Here is a 19,114-nt window from a genome sequence, read left to right on the forward strand (position 1 = left end):
AATGCATTTTAAAAGGAGAATATATTTTATTTCAAATCGCTTTCCTAAAGAAATCACCCTCCCGACCCAACATCTGCGTGCCGTTGGATGCCAAACCTCCGTGGCTTGCAGCTGAATTCCCAAAGATAGTTATGAGCAAACTTTCACTTATAGCCAGGAGATTATTTAGGACTGTTTGGAAAACACGCTGTTTGCAAGGGAGAAAGGGAGGCGAAGGGCCAGAAAAGGAGGCCAAGAGGGAAACTAGAAAAAGGCAGCATTCGTTACTCACGAAAACGAAAGGAGATTTGAAAGCCTGCAGTGTTATTACTGGCTGTATGATCTAAATGGGTCCGGGCTTGTTTCAAGATCACGTTTTCTTGCACTAAACAGGCATTCCATAAGGAACACCCCTTCGCCACCATTCAGCTAACGGTGACTTTCTGTCATGAGATGGGACTCCTGACAGGAGCTGCTGTCACCCTAGCTGCCCGCTCTGGGCTTGGAGCTGTGCGAGGCCCTTTAAATAGCTACGCGTCGCCCTGCACAAGTGTAACAAGCCCTGTTGACAGATGAAAACTGAGGCGCAATGAGCTCCAGGTTAGAACGTCATAAACAGAGCCGGGAAATGAAAGGAAAGCTGCTCTGTGCCGAAGCGGAGCTAGTGGAGGGAGGGAGGGAGGAAGGGAGGAAGGAGTATGGAAATTGTAGAATCGTCTTGGAAAAGTTTGTGCCCTCTTAGAAAGGACAGAATGAGACCTAAGCCCCCCAAAAGAGCACGCGATCGCTGCTTCATCACCCATCGGTCTGCGCCCTCTTAGAAAGGACAGAATGAGATCTAAGCCCCCCAAAAGAGCACACGATCGCTGCATCATCACCCATCGGTCTCTTCTCTATGTCCACCCCCCCCCCGCCTCATCACCCCAACTTTCCGGGCACCAGCAAAGAACACACCTGCTGTGCTTGGAGGCGGTGCTGCAACTGGAGCCGCAGCTGATTTGGCTGGCTCTGTGCCAGGCCCGCGGGCCTCAGGCCCGGTCTGGGCTGCATGCGGAGCGTGGCGTAGCTGGGCCGCTGTCCCATGGCGTGGAAGTTTGGGTCTTGCATGGGAGTGTAGCTACCCTGGGCCATCTGTGCCTGAGACGCGTACTGCTGCGGGAAAACGGGGCCCTTCTGCTCCAGCATGATGGTGGACTCCTGGCTTGAGAACTGTTCCGGATCCACTGCCTGGCTCTGAAGAGACAGCCCCCAGAGAGCAAAGTGACAAATAAAACCACTAAAAACAGCAGGGTAAACATAAGGCTGAAGCTTTTTATACCGTACTCACTACGCAAAGGTACGTTTAGCTTGACTTCACTTTTCTTCCCAGAAAAGCCTCTTTGCTCAGTAGATCCAGTTACATGAGGGAAAAAACAGGGGTCAGGCCTGACTGCAGTGACACTTCTTCCGAGAAAAGGGACACACGGGGCACAGCTACGGAATGCCACCTGCACACTCCACCAATCAGAGACGGACTTGGACTTTAAAACGCAGATGTCCACTAGACGTGTAAAGTTTTCTGATTGGTAATCCATACCTGTGTAATTCATTTTAGCTGTGAGCAGCAGTGTTGGGGTCCCTACCACCATTATCCCCGTTTTGCAGATAACAGAACTGAGCTTGGAGACATGAAGCAAATTGCTGCAAGCCCACCTGGCTGGTAAGGAGTGGGTTCCGCCCCAGTTTGTGACTTAGGACCCACGCTCCTCACAGGTGTGATACGCTGCCTTTATTATTAACTGTTTTCTGTGGCTGTCAGAATTTCCTACACACCCCACATTTTGCCCCATCTTATTACCTACTAGACATATTTAACGTGTTTGTCATTCTTGACTTCTTAGGGCCGCCCCCATCTATCTGGGTCAGAATGGGGCAGGTATAGAAAACGCAGGCCGGCTGGCCCCGTGTCTACGCGGAAGGGTGTACCCGGCTAAGTCGCCTCTTCGCTCTGCCTCCAGGATCAACCGCTACAAGCCCCCGACATATAGGATGAAAGAGCCCAACAGCAAAAACACCTCTGAGGTTTTCTTTAGCCTTGTTACATCCCAGGCTTTCTCAAACCAGGCCACCCGCCTTGGAGCAGGGGCCTGGAGCCGGCCGGGGTTCAGACTGGCATCGCCCTGAGGTGGGCCCGTGAGAACTGGGCCCATTACCCACCCCACGATACTTGTAAAAATGTGAATGGAGTCTATGTGGGCGAACCCATTCATTGCTGAGTTACTGCTCTATCTACATCCGCAAAACCATCTCAGAAGTTTAAATATTTGCCCATCTTTAACAGAGAGAGAATTTAATGAATTTCCATTTTCAAAGAAAACGCACAACTCTGATGAGTACAAATGAAGTTCACCTGCACTCCCGACTCCACCCGACAGCCACAGCTCTACAATCGTTTAATACGGCAGAAGGGTGATAGATGTGATGAGACCAAACAGAAATACAAATAAACAGAAAAAAGGGAGACTAAAAACACATTAAATGATGAAATGACACCAGTTTTGATCAAAACAATGCTATAAGTCACTCAACAACCCCGAGGATCAGATTTTTAAATGTCACTTAGGAGGACACTCCAGTTGTTTCCACGTCCTGGCCGCTGAGAATAATGCTTCAATGAACATCGAGGTGCATATATCTCTATGGATAAATGTTCTGAAATTTTGGGGGTAGAGACCCAGAAGAGATTTGCTGGGTTATACGGTCATTCTAGTCTTAATTTTTTGAGGAGCCTCCATACTGTTTCATAGTGGCTGCACCAATTACATCCCTATCGGCAGTGTATGAGGGTGCTTTCTCGAGATTATCATGTCAAGCAAAATAAGTCAGACAGAAAAAGCTGAGAACCGCGATTTCACTCAAATGTGCGATATAAAACTGAAAGCAACAAACGAACATGACAAACGGAGACTCATGGACACAGACAACAGTGTAGTGGTTACCAGGGGACGGGGGGAGGTACATGAGGGTGAAGGGTCAAATCTATGGTGACGGAAGGAGATTTGACTTTGGGTGGTGAACACACAATGCAACATACAGATGATGTGTAATAGAACTGCACACCTGAAACCTATATAGTTTTATTAACCAATGTCGCTCCAATAAATTTCACAAACAAATAGATGTTACTCAAACAAAACTCGAGGGGAATAACACTGAATGCTAAATTCTAACTACCACCAAAGACAAAGCACGACAGCCGCACAGGAAACATTTAAACTCCATTTTCCTTTCTTGATTATTTCAGGTTATATCACGCAAACCTCAAGTCATTTCTTTCCATTCTCAATATGAATCGACAGTCTTAACTCCCACTTATGTCTGCTGAACTGTGGGAATTGTGACGAGACTATTTTTAATGCTTCAGAGTCTCCAATGACTCTGCATCACCTTCATCACAGACTCTCATGACATGTCCGAGAGGTAGACTGGACACTGGAAAGTGCTTTTTAGTAACAAGAAATAAAGATGATTCAAGCTGAGAAGAAAGGAGACAGTAGTGGGACTGAGATGGGTTTTTTTCTAGGTTACTCTTCATACAGCGAACCAGGATGGCCTCGCCACACACATTTAGCTGGGTAGCCACATTCAGAAAGTACTGTTATTTCATGAGATGGTCAGGTTATTTATAATATTACCGCTATAAATTACTCTTAAAGTAGAGACTTACTTTAAGTAACCAACTAACTGCCAGGAGGAGGAATGCTAACTAACTAAAGCACACTAAGCTTAGTTAACTTCTTTACATTCCCATTTATGCTCGACTATCCCCAAAAATGTCAAAACAACTAATGAACTACAACTACTTCTAAAATGACTTCACAAAAGTCAAAATAACTACACCCACACAAAGGTCAAAATAACTAATGAACTACAGCTACCTCTAAAATGACTTCTGCTAACGTATGTGCAAAGCATTCTTTTAGCACAAAGGGCGTCTGATCACCAGCCCACAAATCTAAGATTAATATGGTGATCACGGATACTGATGTTTTAGATGAACGGGTTCTGGGTCAATGTTCCGTCGTCTTTGGTCTCTCTCTCCTTGCCTGTCCCTCCCTGCCATTAGGTGAGCTGGGGTAGAGTTTCTGCCTTTCAACTCAATAACCTAAATTATATGTAAAGCTCATTCTCTGTATTTTCCATTCCTGGGCAAAAGTTTATGTGAGAGTCACATGGAAGGAGAGAGGAAGAAAGAAAATGGAGCTGGCCTGGGATGAGGGAAACAAGTGTTCTAATAAGCAGACTGCGGATTACCTGTAAGCAAAAGAAAATGGTCATCCTCAGGCCCACGCCACTGCTGGCCCCGCCAGCTTCCCTCCGGGCGTACCTGGCTGACCAGCTCGGGTATTCCCAGAGCTCTATCGATCTCCTCCAGGCCATCGAAGTTCCGCAGGGCCAGGTACAGCTGGTCCAGGAGCGCTCCCTCGTCGCTGGGAGACTCGGCCGCAGGGTGTGGGCACAGCAAGTCGTCCGGAGAGCTGCCGAACGGCTGCCTGTAAAGAGACGAACTTCACCTTGGGCCCACGGAAACGCAGGCTGATGAGAGAACAGTTTTTTCCCCTTAAAGACAAAAATATCAGTTGACTTCCAGGGCCTTTGTAGTAGAATAGTAAAAACAGCTGGACACAGAACAAAATGACAACCCAAAATGACAGATACAGCTTTTTCAGTGCCTGACACAGGCCAGGCACCAGTCCAGGCATCTGATGTATGATTCTTGTTTTACTGTACCCCGTCCCCACTTGCGAGCCGGCAACGCTGAGGCTGAGAGGCGAAACCATTTGCTGGTGGTGCTCACAAGGTGGACACTGCAAGGCTGGGACTCTAACACAAGGCCACCGAGTGCAGGGTGCATCCGGCCATTTCACTTCCATAAGTCTACACTGAGTCCTCAAGCACGTACGTGCACGCACACACGCACACACGCACACACGCACACACGTTTGCACTGAAGTCATCAAAGGAAGACAAACTGATAGAAGTCTTATTTCACATGAGGCCATGCCGTTTGCACTGAAGTCATCAAAGGAAGGCAAACTGATAGAAGTCTTATTTCACATGAGGCCATGATGACCTACCTGGTGGAGACTAGAGAACTACAGGCACAAAATCCACATCCATTTTTTTTTAACTCAGCTGTCACTAGACTAAACTTGACTGGACTAATAGGAACTTCCTTAGTCATGCATAAACAGGACTTGTAAACATTCACTAAAGCCCTCAAGAAGCGTGCCTCTTAGCCTGCCTGAGTTTGTCGAGGAAAGTAGATCACAAATATGCACATCGTATTTGTTATTCTATATGAAGTAACAGGTGATAAACCATAACCCTAAATTCCAAACTCTGTGGTATATAAAAGTTTTCTAATTTAAATTAACTGACCTTCCCCACTCTCTCAGAGTTAACTTTTTAAACACAGCTGCGGACAGATTCACTCCACTTCTGCTACACTTAGAGAGTGGGAAGGAGGAGGAGACACGAAAAGCAACAACGAGAAGGAGAAAAACCGCAGGACTGCTTATCACGGAAGCCGAGACAGGAGGAGATTCCCCACAGAAGAGCGGCCAACATTTGGATGTGGTCAGCTTCATGGAAAAAAAAAAAAAAAAAACTCAAGTCACAGCCGAGAGTGAGTGTCATCTGTGTGCCAAGTTCTCTTAGGCCTGAGGTCTCATCTCCAAAGATGCTGGTTAAGTGTGGCATCGAGCCGAGAGTGGGTGTCATCTGTGCGCCAAGTTCTCTTAGGCCTGAGGCCTCATCTCCAAAGATGCTGGTTAAGTGTGGCATCGAGTATTTTGTCTAGATTTATTTAATAATTTTCAACTTTTGTTTCTCCAGAAGCTTTGTTCCTATATAACTACGACCCCTCCCCCGCCATCGACGACCCCCTCCCTCCGTCGACGACAGGCTAAAGTGAAATCTGCTCTCTTCTAACTCAGCACTGCGTGGACCCACACCTGTCAGTCTGGAATCTGACACCCGGCGTCAGAAGGAAGGGGAGGCGCTATTTCCTGTTTGCAAGACAACCTGCCGCAGCAGACAGAGCCCAACAAACATACCTAATGCAAATACTCATTCACGCTTAAACAATTTCCTAAAAAATCAATGCAGTTCCGTTACATGCGTTTTCCTTTTAATTAAAAAGAAAATCAAACGAATGCATGACACAGACTGACAAGTGAAACAGGACCCCCAGGGCTCCCCACTTTGGTCGCGGCCTCCCCGACTCAAGCTGAGACTCAACGTAGTTCCCTTCTGCTCACCCTCCGGCTCTCCTGTCACGATGCTGTCGGGTTCCTTGTCCCAAAACACACTTCACTGAGCCGGGCAGCGGTGGAATTCAAGGACACACACACTTTGGTCAAGTTGAACTTGTCTAAACTTAGCGCCCACAACTTCCTTGTGAGGCCCACCCATCCCAGGCAATTCATCTTTTTTCCAGAAGAGGCCACGCGCACCACAACACTGGGGGTTATCACTCCCCACTCCCACTCCCGGTTCCGTGGAAGAGTCTGCCTGCCTCAGGTCAGGGGCTGGATGCATCTCCTTCGCAGCCACTGCGACCAGACTCCTCCCAACGCTAGCTCCACCTGCTGTGCTAAGCTAAACCAATATCAGCAATTATGTTAAAAACGCCAACTTTAGACAGAACCTAGGGAGGATATCTTAAATCTCTGTGTTGGCCTAGGATTTCAACTAGTTCAGTAAGTTATCAGCTGATGAAAATAAAGGGTTCCTGATCTAGCCAGAATATCATACTTTATAATCAGAAAAATACATTGCATTGTGGCTTAGTTTTATACATTTAGACATACAATGAGTTATATCACCTCTCTTAAAGACGTCAGAATATGCTTGGCTTGTAGAAAAAAATATTGATTCAGATTTCCAATCTCAATTTTATAAATGGCCACCAAAATAATGAAGAAATTATTTCCTACGTTTTGGGCACTTACAAAATAGTTACAATTTAGATGGTATCTGACAGACATACCTAACACTAAGAGGAGGATGAAATTCGGAGGAAGGAGGGGTGCACACACACAGGCCCCGGGCTGGTGTAACATGGCAAGCAGTAAACTAGCAGAAGGCAGACCTGTCATCAACGGAAACCTCATTTCTTGAAATCCGCACTTTTATTTATGGACTAGTAGGACACACAGGATGGCAATGAGGGGAGTAAGGGTAATTCCGAGCTCTTGCTTAAGAAATCATACCACTGCCGTCACTTTTCACACGTTATTTTCAAAATTCTGCAAAACAGGAGCAGCTACCACATGATGAGGAACAGTTAACAGAAGAAACTTTACTCAGACAGATTTCCAATGAGAGAAAACCAAACTAACCCAGAAATTTTGAACTTAACATGAAAGCAAGTCTTTAGTGAAAGGCAGCTACTGTATTTCAAGAGAAAATCACTTTTGTAAATCCAACAGAAATCTTTAAAAAAAAAAAATCATCTATAAACTGTGGGTTGTATTTTAAATATCTGTTTTTACATACCGGATGAATGAAGGAAAAAAACCACAATGGAACCACAGAAAATGGAAATTCAGCCATCAATAAATGACCACGTGTCTTTTTGAAATGTGTACATAGACTAATGCTGGGTTTGTAAAACATTAAAAATCCTACTCCTAAGTAGGTCGGCAGTAAAAATTAAAAATATTAATGGTGACACTTATAAAGGGGGTTAAAAAAAAGCTCTGCTTTTCTTTCAGAAGAGATCTGGTCAGAACCTTTGTTATCTATCACTCCTGAGTTTCTATGACAATAAGATTACTGTTGTAAATTTCTTCTGAACTGAATTATTTAAAATAAAAGAAGTGTGTGTGTGTGTGTATGTGTGTGTGTGTGTGTGTGTGTGTGTGTGTGTGTGTGTGGAGGGGGTAAGTGGCTGGAAAAAGTGAAATGCCTTTCAAAGTGGTGACAATGTTTTGTTTACACAGCTCTTAGACAAAGAAAGCTGACGGACAGTACCCTGCTCTGCGGCCACAGAGCAGGGCCAGTGCTGAGTCATGAAACGCACGTGGCAAACCCAACGAGCTTACTCTGGAACTGGACTCACTAAACTCTGGGATTCTTTAAAAAACAAAAAAACAAAACAAAACAAAAAAACAGAACTCTCATCTGTTTGGGCAACACTGAAAATCCTAACTTTGGGCCCGGTTTTCCCTAGAAACGAATCTTTGACATTTCATTCAAAGACAACCGTCAGGTGCTGGATTTAATTATTGTACTATATTTTCATCATGTGCGAGTTTCCATGGAAATGGGTGGGTTTTTAACGTGTCAAATAAACATGTAGAAAGAATATAACACACCCCGACACCACAAAATTAGACTCGAAGAGCTGGAAAGACGCAGACAAAGGACGCAGACGAAGCAGGCGTCTGAGCACGGCGGCAGTGGTCACTCGACGACGCGCCCGCCCCTGAGAGCCCAGGGGTGGCGGCTCCTCGGCCATGGACGCTAGGCCGGAAGGGCCACCAGGCCTGACCGCGGCTCTCCCTGTCGGCTCTCCCACCGCCTCACTCCTACTCAAAGTGCAGGGCGACGACTGTGGCGCGGGCGTCAGCTGGGGCCTGTGAGAAATGCAGACTCCTGGGCCCCGCCCAGACCTGCCTTTTAATGAGGCCCTGGGGGTGGCTCACAGGCAGTTGGGTTTGGAAACCCTCGTTTCTCCCCCTAAGTGAATGGATCACAGTGGAGAGCACCCTTCCTGCTTCATCTACCTGAAACAGTTATCACGCAGTCCCCTCATCGTTCTTCTCAGTGACATAACCAGCTCCCTACTCTTTCTCACAAATCCTGTCGCTGGTCTCATAGTCATCTTCTCATATATATACTTTTAAAACTTCACGGGATCCTCTGAGTCCCTAATTACACCCTTAAGACAGAGGAAGGAAAAGGGGCACTTACACAGCCCCGAGCCGTGCGATGCTGACTGTGACCAACGCGTTACATCTCCGAGTGGAACTCCCTCAGAAACTTGTATTTTTAAAAGAACAAATGAGTAGCTCTGAAAATGTACTGTACCTTAGTGAAATTTCAGAAGCCTTGTTGAGTGTCATCATTTGAGAATTTGATAAGAGAACTACATCACGTTAGACTAGAACACCCCACGGGATGGCCCGTTTGGTCTGCGCAAGGCCTCTCCGGGCCTCTCACCACAGCTCTTCACGCAGGCGCCTCGAGGCCTCGTCTCTCCAGGCTGGTTTTCTAGGAAGTCTGCTTCCTGGAGAACAATGCTCCAGCCTGCAAGTTCCCACGCCGTCTCTCCCTGCCTTGGGGGCTCTTCGCTCACCCAACCAGCTGAGCAACGCTGTCACCTAGGCCCCAGGGTCACCGTGCAACATCTGCGTCCAGTGCTCTGCCACAGGTACACGGCAGTGAGATTATGCATGTAACACACAGGGATGCACCTCTGCAGGGAACAACGAACTCTCAGAGGCAAACACCAAACCAGCAACGCCGATGAGCTGAAACTTGAGCGTCCCTTAGCCACTGGTGACAGGTGCGCTTTTATCCATAAGCCACAGTGCAGTGGAAGAGCTCCCCTAAGCCTGCTGAGGCCTGAGCTGAGGGGACCCGGAGTGACTTGGTCAGGAGTGACACCCCCCGCCCCCTGGCAGAGACCCCTGCAAACTCCCCCTCAAGAAAAGTGTCCTCGACTTCAACTGCAGATGTTTCACTGACTAGGATCAGCTACGACTCACAACGAGAGAGTATCAAAGTCCTCGGGAAAACAGGTCACCACGGGCGAGTCAATCGCTGGATTTGGAATGCCAAGAAATCCAGATATTGACATTACTGAATAAAGAAATTTAGAAAATAACGATGAATGCAATATTTAATCACACGGAGTCACCAAAATGAGCCAACGAAAAGAGGCTATGAAAAATAACCAGAAAAACAACTTTTAGAAATGAACAACATATGCCAAATGCTGAGTAGTACAAATATATCAACCCACACCTAGACACGCTGTAGGGAAGCTACGATGCAGCAAATACAAAGAATTGTTCAAAAGCAATTAGAGAGAAAAGATCACCTACAGGGAAACAAAAACGATTAGACCGATAATCAGAACCAAAGAACTCATTAAAGTTGTTCATATGCCACTTCCTTTTTCAAAAACCTGTTTTGATGGCTTAATGTACAAAGACTGACTAGAGTTTGATATTTAAGGCCTTCCATAAATATATTCTTTTACTAATCTTCTCTCTCAGCCAAATCTTGATATTGTCTTTTATTTATTTTTTAATGTGGCAAAATATACATAACATAAAACTAGACGGTTTTGTTACCCTAAACATATTGTGTTGCTTCTGTCATATCCAGTCCTCCGATTAAGCTGCTTTTGCCAGGTGGACTGGCTTCCCGCCATCTCCATCTCCTGAAATTACACCATTTCTCACGACTTTGAAGCCTTTCCCTATCATCCCAGTTGGATGATCTCTTGAAAAATGGTTTATTTCTCTTATGGCATTTATAGTGCCCACTACCTCATATTACAGTTATCAGTGTACATATTTTATTTTCCAAGTAAACTGTAGCTTCCTTAAAGGCAAGCCCTAGCTCTAACTGATTTTTGGATTTCCCCCTCCCCAAAACCCCCTGCCCAGTAGATGATACAGTTTGAATACATGAGAAATGGTCAGGTACCAACTATTCAAAAGGAAAAGACTGACTTCTGGCTTAGGCACATATGAAACAGCTTACAGAACTCACGAAGAACTGCTTGTTGATCTGAGAGCGCAGGACTCACCTGCTCTGGCTGGCAAAAGATGCCTGCTCTATGGGCAGGATGCTGTCAGGCCATGGGGCGGTCTGATTTGGAGGAGCTTGCTGTTGGCTATACTGGGGTCCCCCCATATTCATCTCTAATTCAGATGGCCCTGAAAAAGACAAGAACCCCAAAATCTTACGACTTGTAATCACGAAAGTATCTATTTCTGCTATGTAATACAAACTGAAATATCTGGTTTCCAGAAAATGAAAAAGACAGAAGCAGTAATAATTAGGTGAAAATAATAAGACTGAATTTTTGTTCTGATATAGAAATAAAGGCAGTAAATATCAAGGCTAATCGCCTGCATTAGGGAATATCTACAGCAGCACTTCTAAATCTTTTGCACTCAAGACCCTTTATATTCTTTTTTTTTTTTTAAAGGCTTTTGTTTATGTGGGTTATACCTTATTGACATTTATTGTTATTGGAAATTGAAAGGAGCAAATAGAAAAGTAATTATTAACTCATTTAAAATCATCATAGTAAACCCACTCACTATATGTTAACACAAACAAGACTTTTTTAAAATGAAAAACAAAACAAAACAAAAAATGTTTTAGTGGCATTATTTTTACATGTTTGCAAACCATCTGGATTGACAGAAGACAGCCAGAATCTCCTGTCCGCTTCTGCATCCCATACACTGTGACATAACACAGCACGTACCTTCTAGAACTTTGGCCTTGCAGATGCCCCGAGGGGCACTGGCACTTCTGAGAAGTGCTGGTCTGGGCTGCTTGCTCCTGACCCTTACTCACTATAGCTGCTACCCCTTCCGCCAGAGTAGGGGGTGCAGAAGGGGGGCCTAGATGGCTCAGGGGTGCTCGTTCTTAGACGTCTTTTTAGAGGTTTCAGACTAATAGAAAATATGAGGGTTTAAATGATTTTACTGTTATCATTATCTGTAGACCTATCTTCCATTACAATAGATTTTCTGTTGAGTTCACAGCTTTTTTTGAGTCTATTACATATTGGAGAAATTCAGCTACACAGTAAAGCTCATAGAGCCCTATTTCAAGCTCAAAAGCCAGGTGAGGTGCCCTTCAGTGAAGGTAAATTAAATTTCTAGGTGTAATGAATTTATTATTATGATTTTAAAATGAAGGAATTGATATCTTAAGAATTTCCCAGTTTAATTTTTCATAAGATTCTGGCCATTTTAAGCATTTTTCATGCAAGCCTCAAATGACATGAATTTATGTTTGGGGACCACCCATTAATTAACTCCAAAGTACATTCTCTGTAGGAAGGCATTAGAATGTCGTGTTCCAGAATCGATAAGCCAAACTGCACTGAGCAGTTAAGCAGCTAGGGAAGAAAATTCTGCATTATCTTCTCAAAACAACAGTGGCGCCTTTCCGCTAATGATTGAGCTTTTATTCATGGCACAACATCTAGGTACATGAAAAAGTATATGAACATGAACTTATCTGAGTTATGCTAATGTACAAAATAAGAAGGTTAATATGTCAGTGACTGACAAAATAATCTTGAGTATGAGCTGCGCACACCATTAATTCTTTAAAAAAGGAATGGCTTTACTGAGATATAATTCACACACCATACAATTCACCTGTTTACAAGTGTACAATTCAGTGGGTTTTCTATGTGCAGAATTGTACAACCATCACGACAATCAAGTTCAGAACCTTCTATTTCCCCCAAAAGAAACCCAAAGAGTTACCACTAGAGGTCAGTCCCCATTCCTCCCCAACCCCTAGGCAACCAGTAACACTCATCATATGAATGGAGCCACGCAGCAACGTACCAGACCATTAACTTTAACGACATAAATCGTATCCAAACAGAATTCTACCGACCCTCACATTTTACAAGATGTTCAGTAAGACCTGCCTCTCCAGTGAGGACCCCGCAGTCTAGTTTAACAGCCTAGGGCAGTGGCCTAGGAATCTGCATTTTAAGGTCCTGAGATGATTCTGATGATCACCCAGTTAGGAACCACTGCTGTATCACTGAAATACTTCTTTAAAATATCGTATACCTAAGATTTACATTGTGGCACTTAATTCACTGCCCAATTCAGAGCCGAAGTAGATAATTTAATGAAAATAAAATATCATGAAGATAGTTGATTCTCTCACATAGCTGGAAACCTTTGAGAGTCTATGATTTTACAGAGCTCCGGCCAGACCCCACTTATGGCAACTCGGCGTGGGGGGATGACCTGAACTGCAGACTGGGTGCTTGTCTGGAAAGGCCTATGGAGCGGTGACTCTCGTCTAAGCAAGCATGGAAATTAAAAGTCAAGAGCGCTAGAAGACCTTACCTATACTCATGACCTGAGACTGAAGCATCTGCCTTTGGCCGGGCTGGCTGCTGGGTCTCATGGGCATGCTGGCTGTTGGGTTCCGGATCATACCTCCTTGGATTGGCCGGTTCATGGCACTGGTAGTGGCGGCGCAGGTGACTCTCACAGAACTCTGTGGTGCCCAATCCCCAGATGGCATAGTGGGCCGGGCAGCGTTACTGCCAATCATGCCTGCAGGCAAGCCAAAGAAAACTGAGCTGCAGTGACTGGAAGCATACTCAGCACGCTGAACACCAGATGATCTTACTCTGTACAAGGTAACCATCCAGTAACATGCAGTCAGCCCGACAGCTAACGCCCTCACTGGGACAGACGTGGGCCCTGGCTAAGACATAAGAATTGGCAATTACTACAAAGTTTTTCGCAGCAAGGACTTGCCACTCTTTACAGTTCAGAAAAGCAGTTAAAATTGTTCCCATATGCACTTAGACACAGGTGCTGTGGCGTGTGGATAACCCCAACTTCCTTCCTCAGGAAGTGAATCACATTAGCTGATGATACACACGTCAATGCTTTACTTTCCAAAAGGGAGGTGAGGCTGAGAGGAACAAGGTACAAACTGATAATTATTACTCTAATGACAAACCAAAATCACGGAGAATATCTCGTGAAGCCTATGCCAGACTTTAAATCTTCAAATCCTTTTCTGAGTATCATAATTTGGTAAGCTTCAAAATTGAGCAAGGTAGCCTCTAGAGCATGGAGAAATTGCCGGATCTTTCTGCTACACTTCTTTCTAGTCAAAGAAAAGGAATGCCTACTATTTCAGCCGCATTCCTGACTATTCAGACCCAGAATGGGTTAGGACAGAGCTGTAAAAATTCTTTTATGCTGGAGATACTAATAGTGATTTGACCACACAGAACAACAAGAACACAACTCTGGCAAACAGGATCACGAGTCTGCTCCCTTCGGCCTGGCCCCTGGGATGCTGGCAACGGCCAGAGATGTACTAAGACTTGACAGTCTAAGGCTTCTGGAAAAACCCCAAGTGAGGAACTTTCATTTTGAAATGTTTAATGATGGATACATAAAAGTTCTGCTTTCAAACACATGGCTTGCTTTCATTCACTTTCATGTTTTTAAACGACTGAAAACAGCATATTCAGTTATGGAGAGCTCATGCTCGGGGGGTGGGTTTTTACTGGTGAGATGAGAATGCACTGCTCTGAGATGACTGAGTGAAGGCTAATTAATTAGATGGAAAGAGAACGATATCAGAGTAAGATACATTTTATAAACCATTTTAAGATTCGGTTTGAGCTATACAAAGATATTATGGGAGAACAGGCATTTTAGTTTTCCAATAATCTATCATCTAAATAACATAACAAGATTAGAAAAAGTCTAGAAAGCAGAAGGGAAAATCATTCATAATTCAACAATATTAACGCAATTATAACGGGGGTAGCTCTCAGTCTTCTTTTACTTTTCTGAAACAAAGCACAGGTTGGTATGATAATCGCCCGGACACTAGTGATGCCAGGCTGCCCAGACTGGAATACAGGTGTATCCCAAATTCTCCCTTAAGATTCCTGCGAGAACTCAGATCTCCTTGTGTTCTCTAGTAAGAAGCCACTTTTAATAAGTCACTGACTCCTTTTCTATTTTAGAATTTTATATAAGTTAATATTTTATTAATATACATCAATACTTTATCTTAAAACTAAAATTAATACGACACTGTTTCTGTGAATATACAAATTAGTGAAGCAGTCAGGTGCTGGCACTTATAATAGGCACCCAATAAATATCTGTTTGTTGAATAAACTATTTTAATACAGCATAGCTCATGTTTCCCATAAATTGCTTATCGACAACAGAAAGAAAAAAAAATCCATCTTTTCTCTTTAAATTAAACTCTTATTTTTAGGTAGCTATCTAAATGGCAAGTGCACACAGGGATTATAGACTGCCAAAAAAAAAAAAAAAAAAAGAAACAAAAATTAAACACCCACCAATATAAGTTCTTTTTATAACATCCATTCTTTCAACGCCTTTGTCTCTAGAACCTCATTTCGACAAAGGAAGAAAGCTATAAATTGTGAGCTCTTCTTCATTAGCATGCTGCCATCTCTATGAAGCAGGCATTACAGGGTACAGGGCGTGGTGGCAACAGTGATCAGTGCTGTGGCAGTGATTTCTGGCCCAAATCAGATGGAAGTTTGGGAATACGGGAGCTGCTATGACAGTGACGATCACTTACGAGTGTGCCTGGGCAACGTGGCAGACACCTTAACTTATAGCAGGTCAAGGTCCAAACCAGATCATAGGCAACTTCATCCATCTTCAAAAAGGAGCCCTGGACCCGCAGTTACTATCAGGACAGGCACACTACTGGTTTAAGTCTTTTGTTTTTAATTAATATTTTTCTGACTGAGAATTGTATCATTTATAAGTATCCAAAAAAAGGTTGGTTGAATTTTAAACTCTCATTCTGAAATTCTCCGAACACAAATTAATAGGGAGTTTTGGGATTATCTCGGATTATCATGAAAAGCTAGCAACCACCAATTATTTTACATACACCACATCAATGTCTAGAACAGTAACTGAAATAGAAGTGAAATAAACCTATGCTATGGCATTAACGATTAGAAACCTTGTGAAAGTAATGATCACAGAAAATAAACAGCCGGCTTACTGGAATGCTCTCCGATGCTTCATGTGCCACTCTCAGGGTGAAAATTTATAGACTTAAGTTCAAATGTTAGCTTCTAACATAGAAAATTTCACTTGAAAAATTCTACTAGTTGGATGTGGATGAACAGATCATTAAGTTAAGTAACCCAGTAAAGCAGGAGTGCAGTTGAGCCCTTACCTGTGCTACTGCTCCCTAAATTTCCTTGGTTTCCTATCATCCCTTGGTTACCCATCATTCCTGGCTGAGGTATCACTGAGTAGGGACTACTGTTTCTGATTGGTGGGAAGGGTCCAGCACCAGTTGGGCTTTGCAATGTGATGTCAAGTGGTAAATTCTGGTTTGGCAATAATCTGCCCAGTTGCCCTGGTCGTGGGTTATTAAAAGCTAAGGAGAAAACAAATGAAAATTAAAGGTTAATATAGGATAATGGAAAAGAATAGTAATAGAAGTAGTGTTTAGGGAAAATAACACCTGTAAAATAGCAAACATGCACATCAGGGAACAAGTGCCCACATAAAAGACAAATCCAGACAAAAACATATGCAGAGCCAGAAAAATGCAGACCCGTAATCTAATCAACGGGCCTCTAGTTTAATTATTAACATTCTTGCAAAAAAAGGAAAACACATCTATTGGTTACCATTTTTTCTCCCCAACACTCGTTTCTAATATGCAATCGTATTTGCTAAGTAAACCACTAATGTGGTTTTCTTCATATGTTATATTATTTGAATTTAGGAGTACTGTTTTGTCACAGCTATGAAGCTATAAACATCTCCTGCATCGAGCAGCAAACACAGAAACGTGGTTTGAATGTTAGATCATCATGTCTTTTTTTTTTTTCTTTCTTTTAAGAGCATCGTATCTTAACCAGACTTTCCTAGGAGCAGAATTAGGTTAGAAATATCTACTTTCATTGGAAGTTAAAATCTTTAAGTGTGAATTCTGTTACCTGAAGTAATTATTAAAGCTTTTGGGCCCCGTTTAATGTTTTAAATACAGCTTTTGAAAATTCCATTTAGATTTGAAATGATTCTTATGGTTAGTTCACAAGAATTTATTGTGTAATAACCACTATCTCAGTGCACTATACTATCACATAGACAGCCAGCAATTTAATATCAATGCTATTAAATTTTAAAAGTACAAATATATTATAAATTACAACTTACAGCGCTAATTCATTAAATAAAATTGAGTACTTTACTTTCTCTGAATTATATAAACATAGCATGAAATAAATCATTTAAAGGGAAAGGTTCTTAACAATAACAAAATATTTAGAAGAATCAGAGCTTGGAATAGAAATTATGTTCATGACTGACCATAACTTCCGAATCGGAGTTAGTTGTGTGGTTACCAAAACCGATAATCTGAAAACTCTTAGGAGATGCAGGTAGAGGAGAAACAACGTGCTCGCACACAACCTGCCCTTCGTTAATTCCTCTGGTTAGTGAGCCTGAACCCCCGTGGCCCATAGTAACCCTCCACACCCCAAGAAACAGGCAGGTCTGAGAGGGAATGGCAAAAATTCTACTTTGTTTTACCCTTTTCGGAATGATCAGAAATTAGTTGAGAAAAGATCTAGTAATTAAAGCTATTTTGTGATTTGGTTGATTGTTGCCATTTCTGGTTTGAAACCAACACTAAGCTTTGGGTCAAAACGTATTCGAAGAAGGAAAAAAAATTATTCTGTTCACCAAGTTAATGCTAGAGATTATCTGTCTTTCTATAAATTACGTTCCTGGAACAGGACAAATGTTTTCTTCCATTCGAGTTCCTGGACGCCGTCAGGCAACTATCGAATCTGTAAACTAAGTGCTGGGAGGGAAAGAAGAGATCCCCTTAAACCTCTGAAGTCAAGCTTTACACCGAACTAACGACACAGAATGCAGCTAGAGAACATGTACGTGACAGAGCTCCATGTAAAACTGGTGTTTACATGAGGATTCTTAAGAAGCAGGACTAGATATTTTAAACGTATGTGTCCCTTTCACGTACAAGGATTAAATATTTCAAGACTTCTTTAAATAGTATTTTATTCCTAAAAAGTGAGCATAACTTTCTAATTTTTTATATTTTCAGTATTCAGTTACATATCAAAACACAAAATCTGTCTTACACTCCACTTCTGAAGGCAGTGGCTGAAATGCAGGGAAATAAGGCAGTCATCCAGAGAACTCCACCTAGGTCACATGCCACGCTGGTTCAATCGAACACAAGAGCCTGCTGAGAAGCCATGTTCACGAGAATCCGCTTTCAATACTGTTTTTGTTTTGAAGGACCGGAACAGTAGATGGTGCTATCTGACCATAAAAACCTTGAAGTGACTAAGCTGTTTGCATCAGATTTTAATAACCCCTGTTTCTGATGGTGATTATATGGGAATTTCTTGGTATAACCATCAATATCTCATACTCACTGCTCTGTGAAATTCGCAATGCCGCTTTCTGGGCTCCAACAGGTGTAACCGGGCTGTTCTCAGCTGTGAGTTGCATGAGGTCATTGATGATGGCTTGCTTGTCAACTGATCCAGCAGGGGCGCCTGGCCTCGTGTCTGGGAAAAGCTGTGGTAATTGACTATTCTGCAAATCATCCAAAATCTCCTCCAAGTTGTCCAGCTCGCTGCCAGGCTGCAGTTAACAAACAGAGAGTTTATCCAGCCCCACGGCGAGGGCCCCGCAGGCCTGCCTGCAATTACAGCCCTCACCGGTATGAGGTTCCACGCGCAAATGAAAGATGTGGACACACGCCCACCTCGGGCCTAACAATTAACCCGTCATCTTTTAAAAAATAAAATTGACAAAGGACGCACAACTGAATCTTGGTCCTCAATTTTCTCATCTGTAAAAAGCGAGACGACTGAATTAGAAGGAAAGCTTTCCTCCAGCATTGTGATTCACCGGCAATTTATAAATTCCCCTTAATTTTACGGCCATAATTTAATCATGACTATGTAAATTTCTAACTAACCACGGGTATACTATGACTTACAGTCCAGGTCTAGGTTTTGTGGTTAAGTCTCCTTAAGAAATAACAACAAGAAAACACTGGTAGAGAATATGATCCAAGTATACACTAAAATCATTATTTAGCAAATTTTGAAGAGCAGGGGATAAAGCACAAAATAAGCCTGAAGTAACCATGACTAGCTAAGCGTTGCCTTTTCAATCTGAGTGGTGTTTTTTTCCTGTTTGTACTTTCAGTTTCGAATGACACTGGCTTTCTCAGTCACTCACCGGCTTAGGTGACAAAACACTATTGGGGAGCGAAATAAAAACAGGTTGCCTCCAGACCTAGCATCTGTCGACTCGACTTAACAGAAGCC

General features: G+C 43.1%; 1 protein-coding gene across 6 annotated transcripts in view; it reads right to left on the minus strand.

Annotated features, from left to right (window-relative positions):
• NCOA2 (nuclear receptor coactivator 2) overlaps positions 1–19,114 on the minus strand; it is a 252,360-nt gene that overhangs the window by 14,723 nt on the left and 218,523 nt on the right. For all 6 annotated transcript variants that reach the window (XM_006924020.2, XM_015598653.2, XM_025041208.1 and 3 more), the window contains 6 exons: positions 18,209–18,419; positions 15,964–16,170; positions 13,101–13,313; positions 10,790–10,919; positions 4,346–4,511; positions 934–1,212 (listed from right to left, as the gene is read on the minus strand). In XM_006924020.2, the coding sequence (XP_006924082.1) occupies positions 934–1,212; positions 4,346–4,511; positions 10,790–10,919; positions 13,101–13,313; positions 15,964–16,170; positions 18,209–18,419 (1,206 nt within the window). The remainder of the gene's footprint in view (positions 1–933; positions 1,213–4,345; positions 4,512–10,789; positions 10,920–13,100; positions 13,314–15,963; positions 16,171–18,208; positions 18,420–19,114) is intronic.

This window comes from Pteropus alecto, unplaced genomic scaffold (assembly GCF_000325575.1).
Source record: "Pteropus alecto unplaced genomic scaffold, ASM32557v1 scaffold87, whole genome shotgun sequence".
Classification (NCBI taxonomy): Eukaryota; Metazoa; Chordata; class Mammalia; order Chiroptera; family Pteropodidae; genus Pteropus; species Pteropus alecto.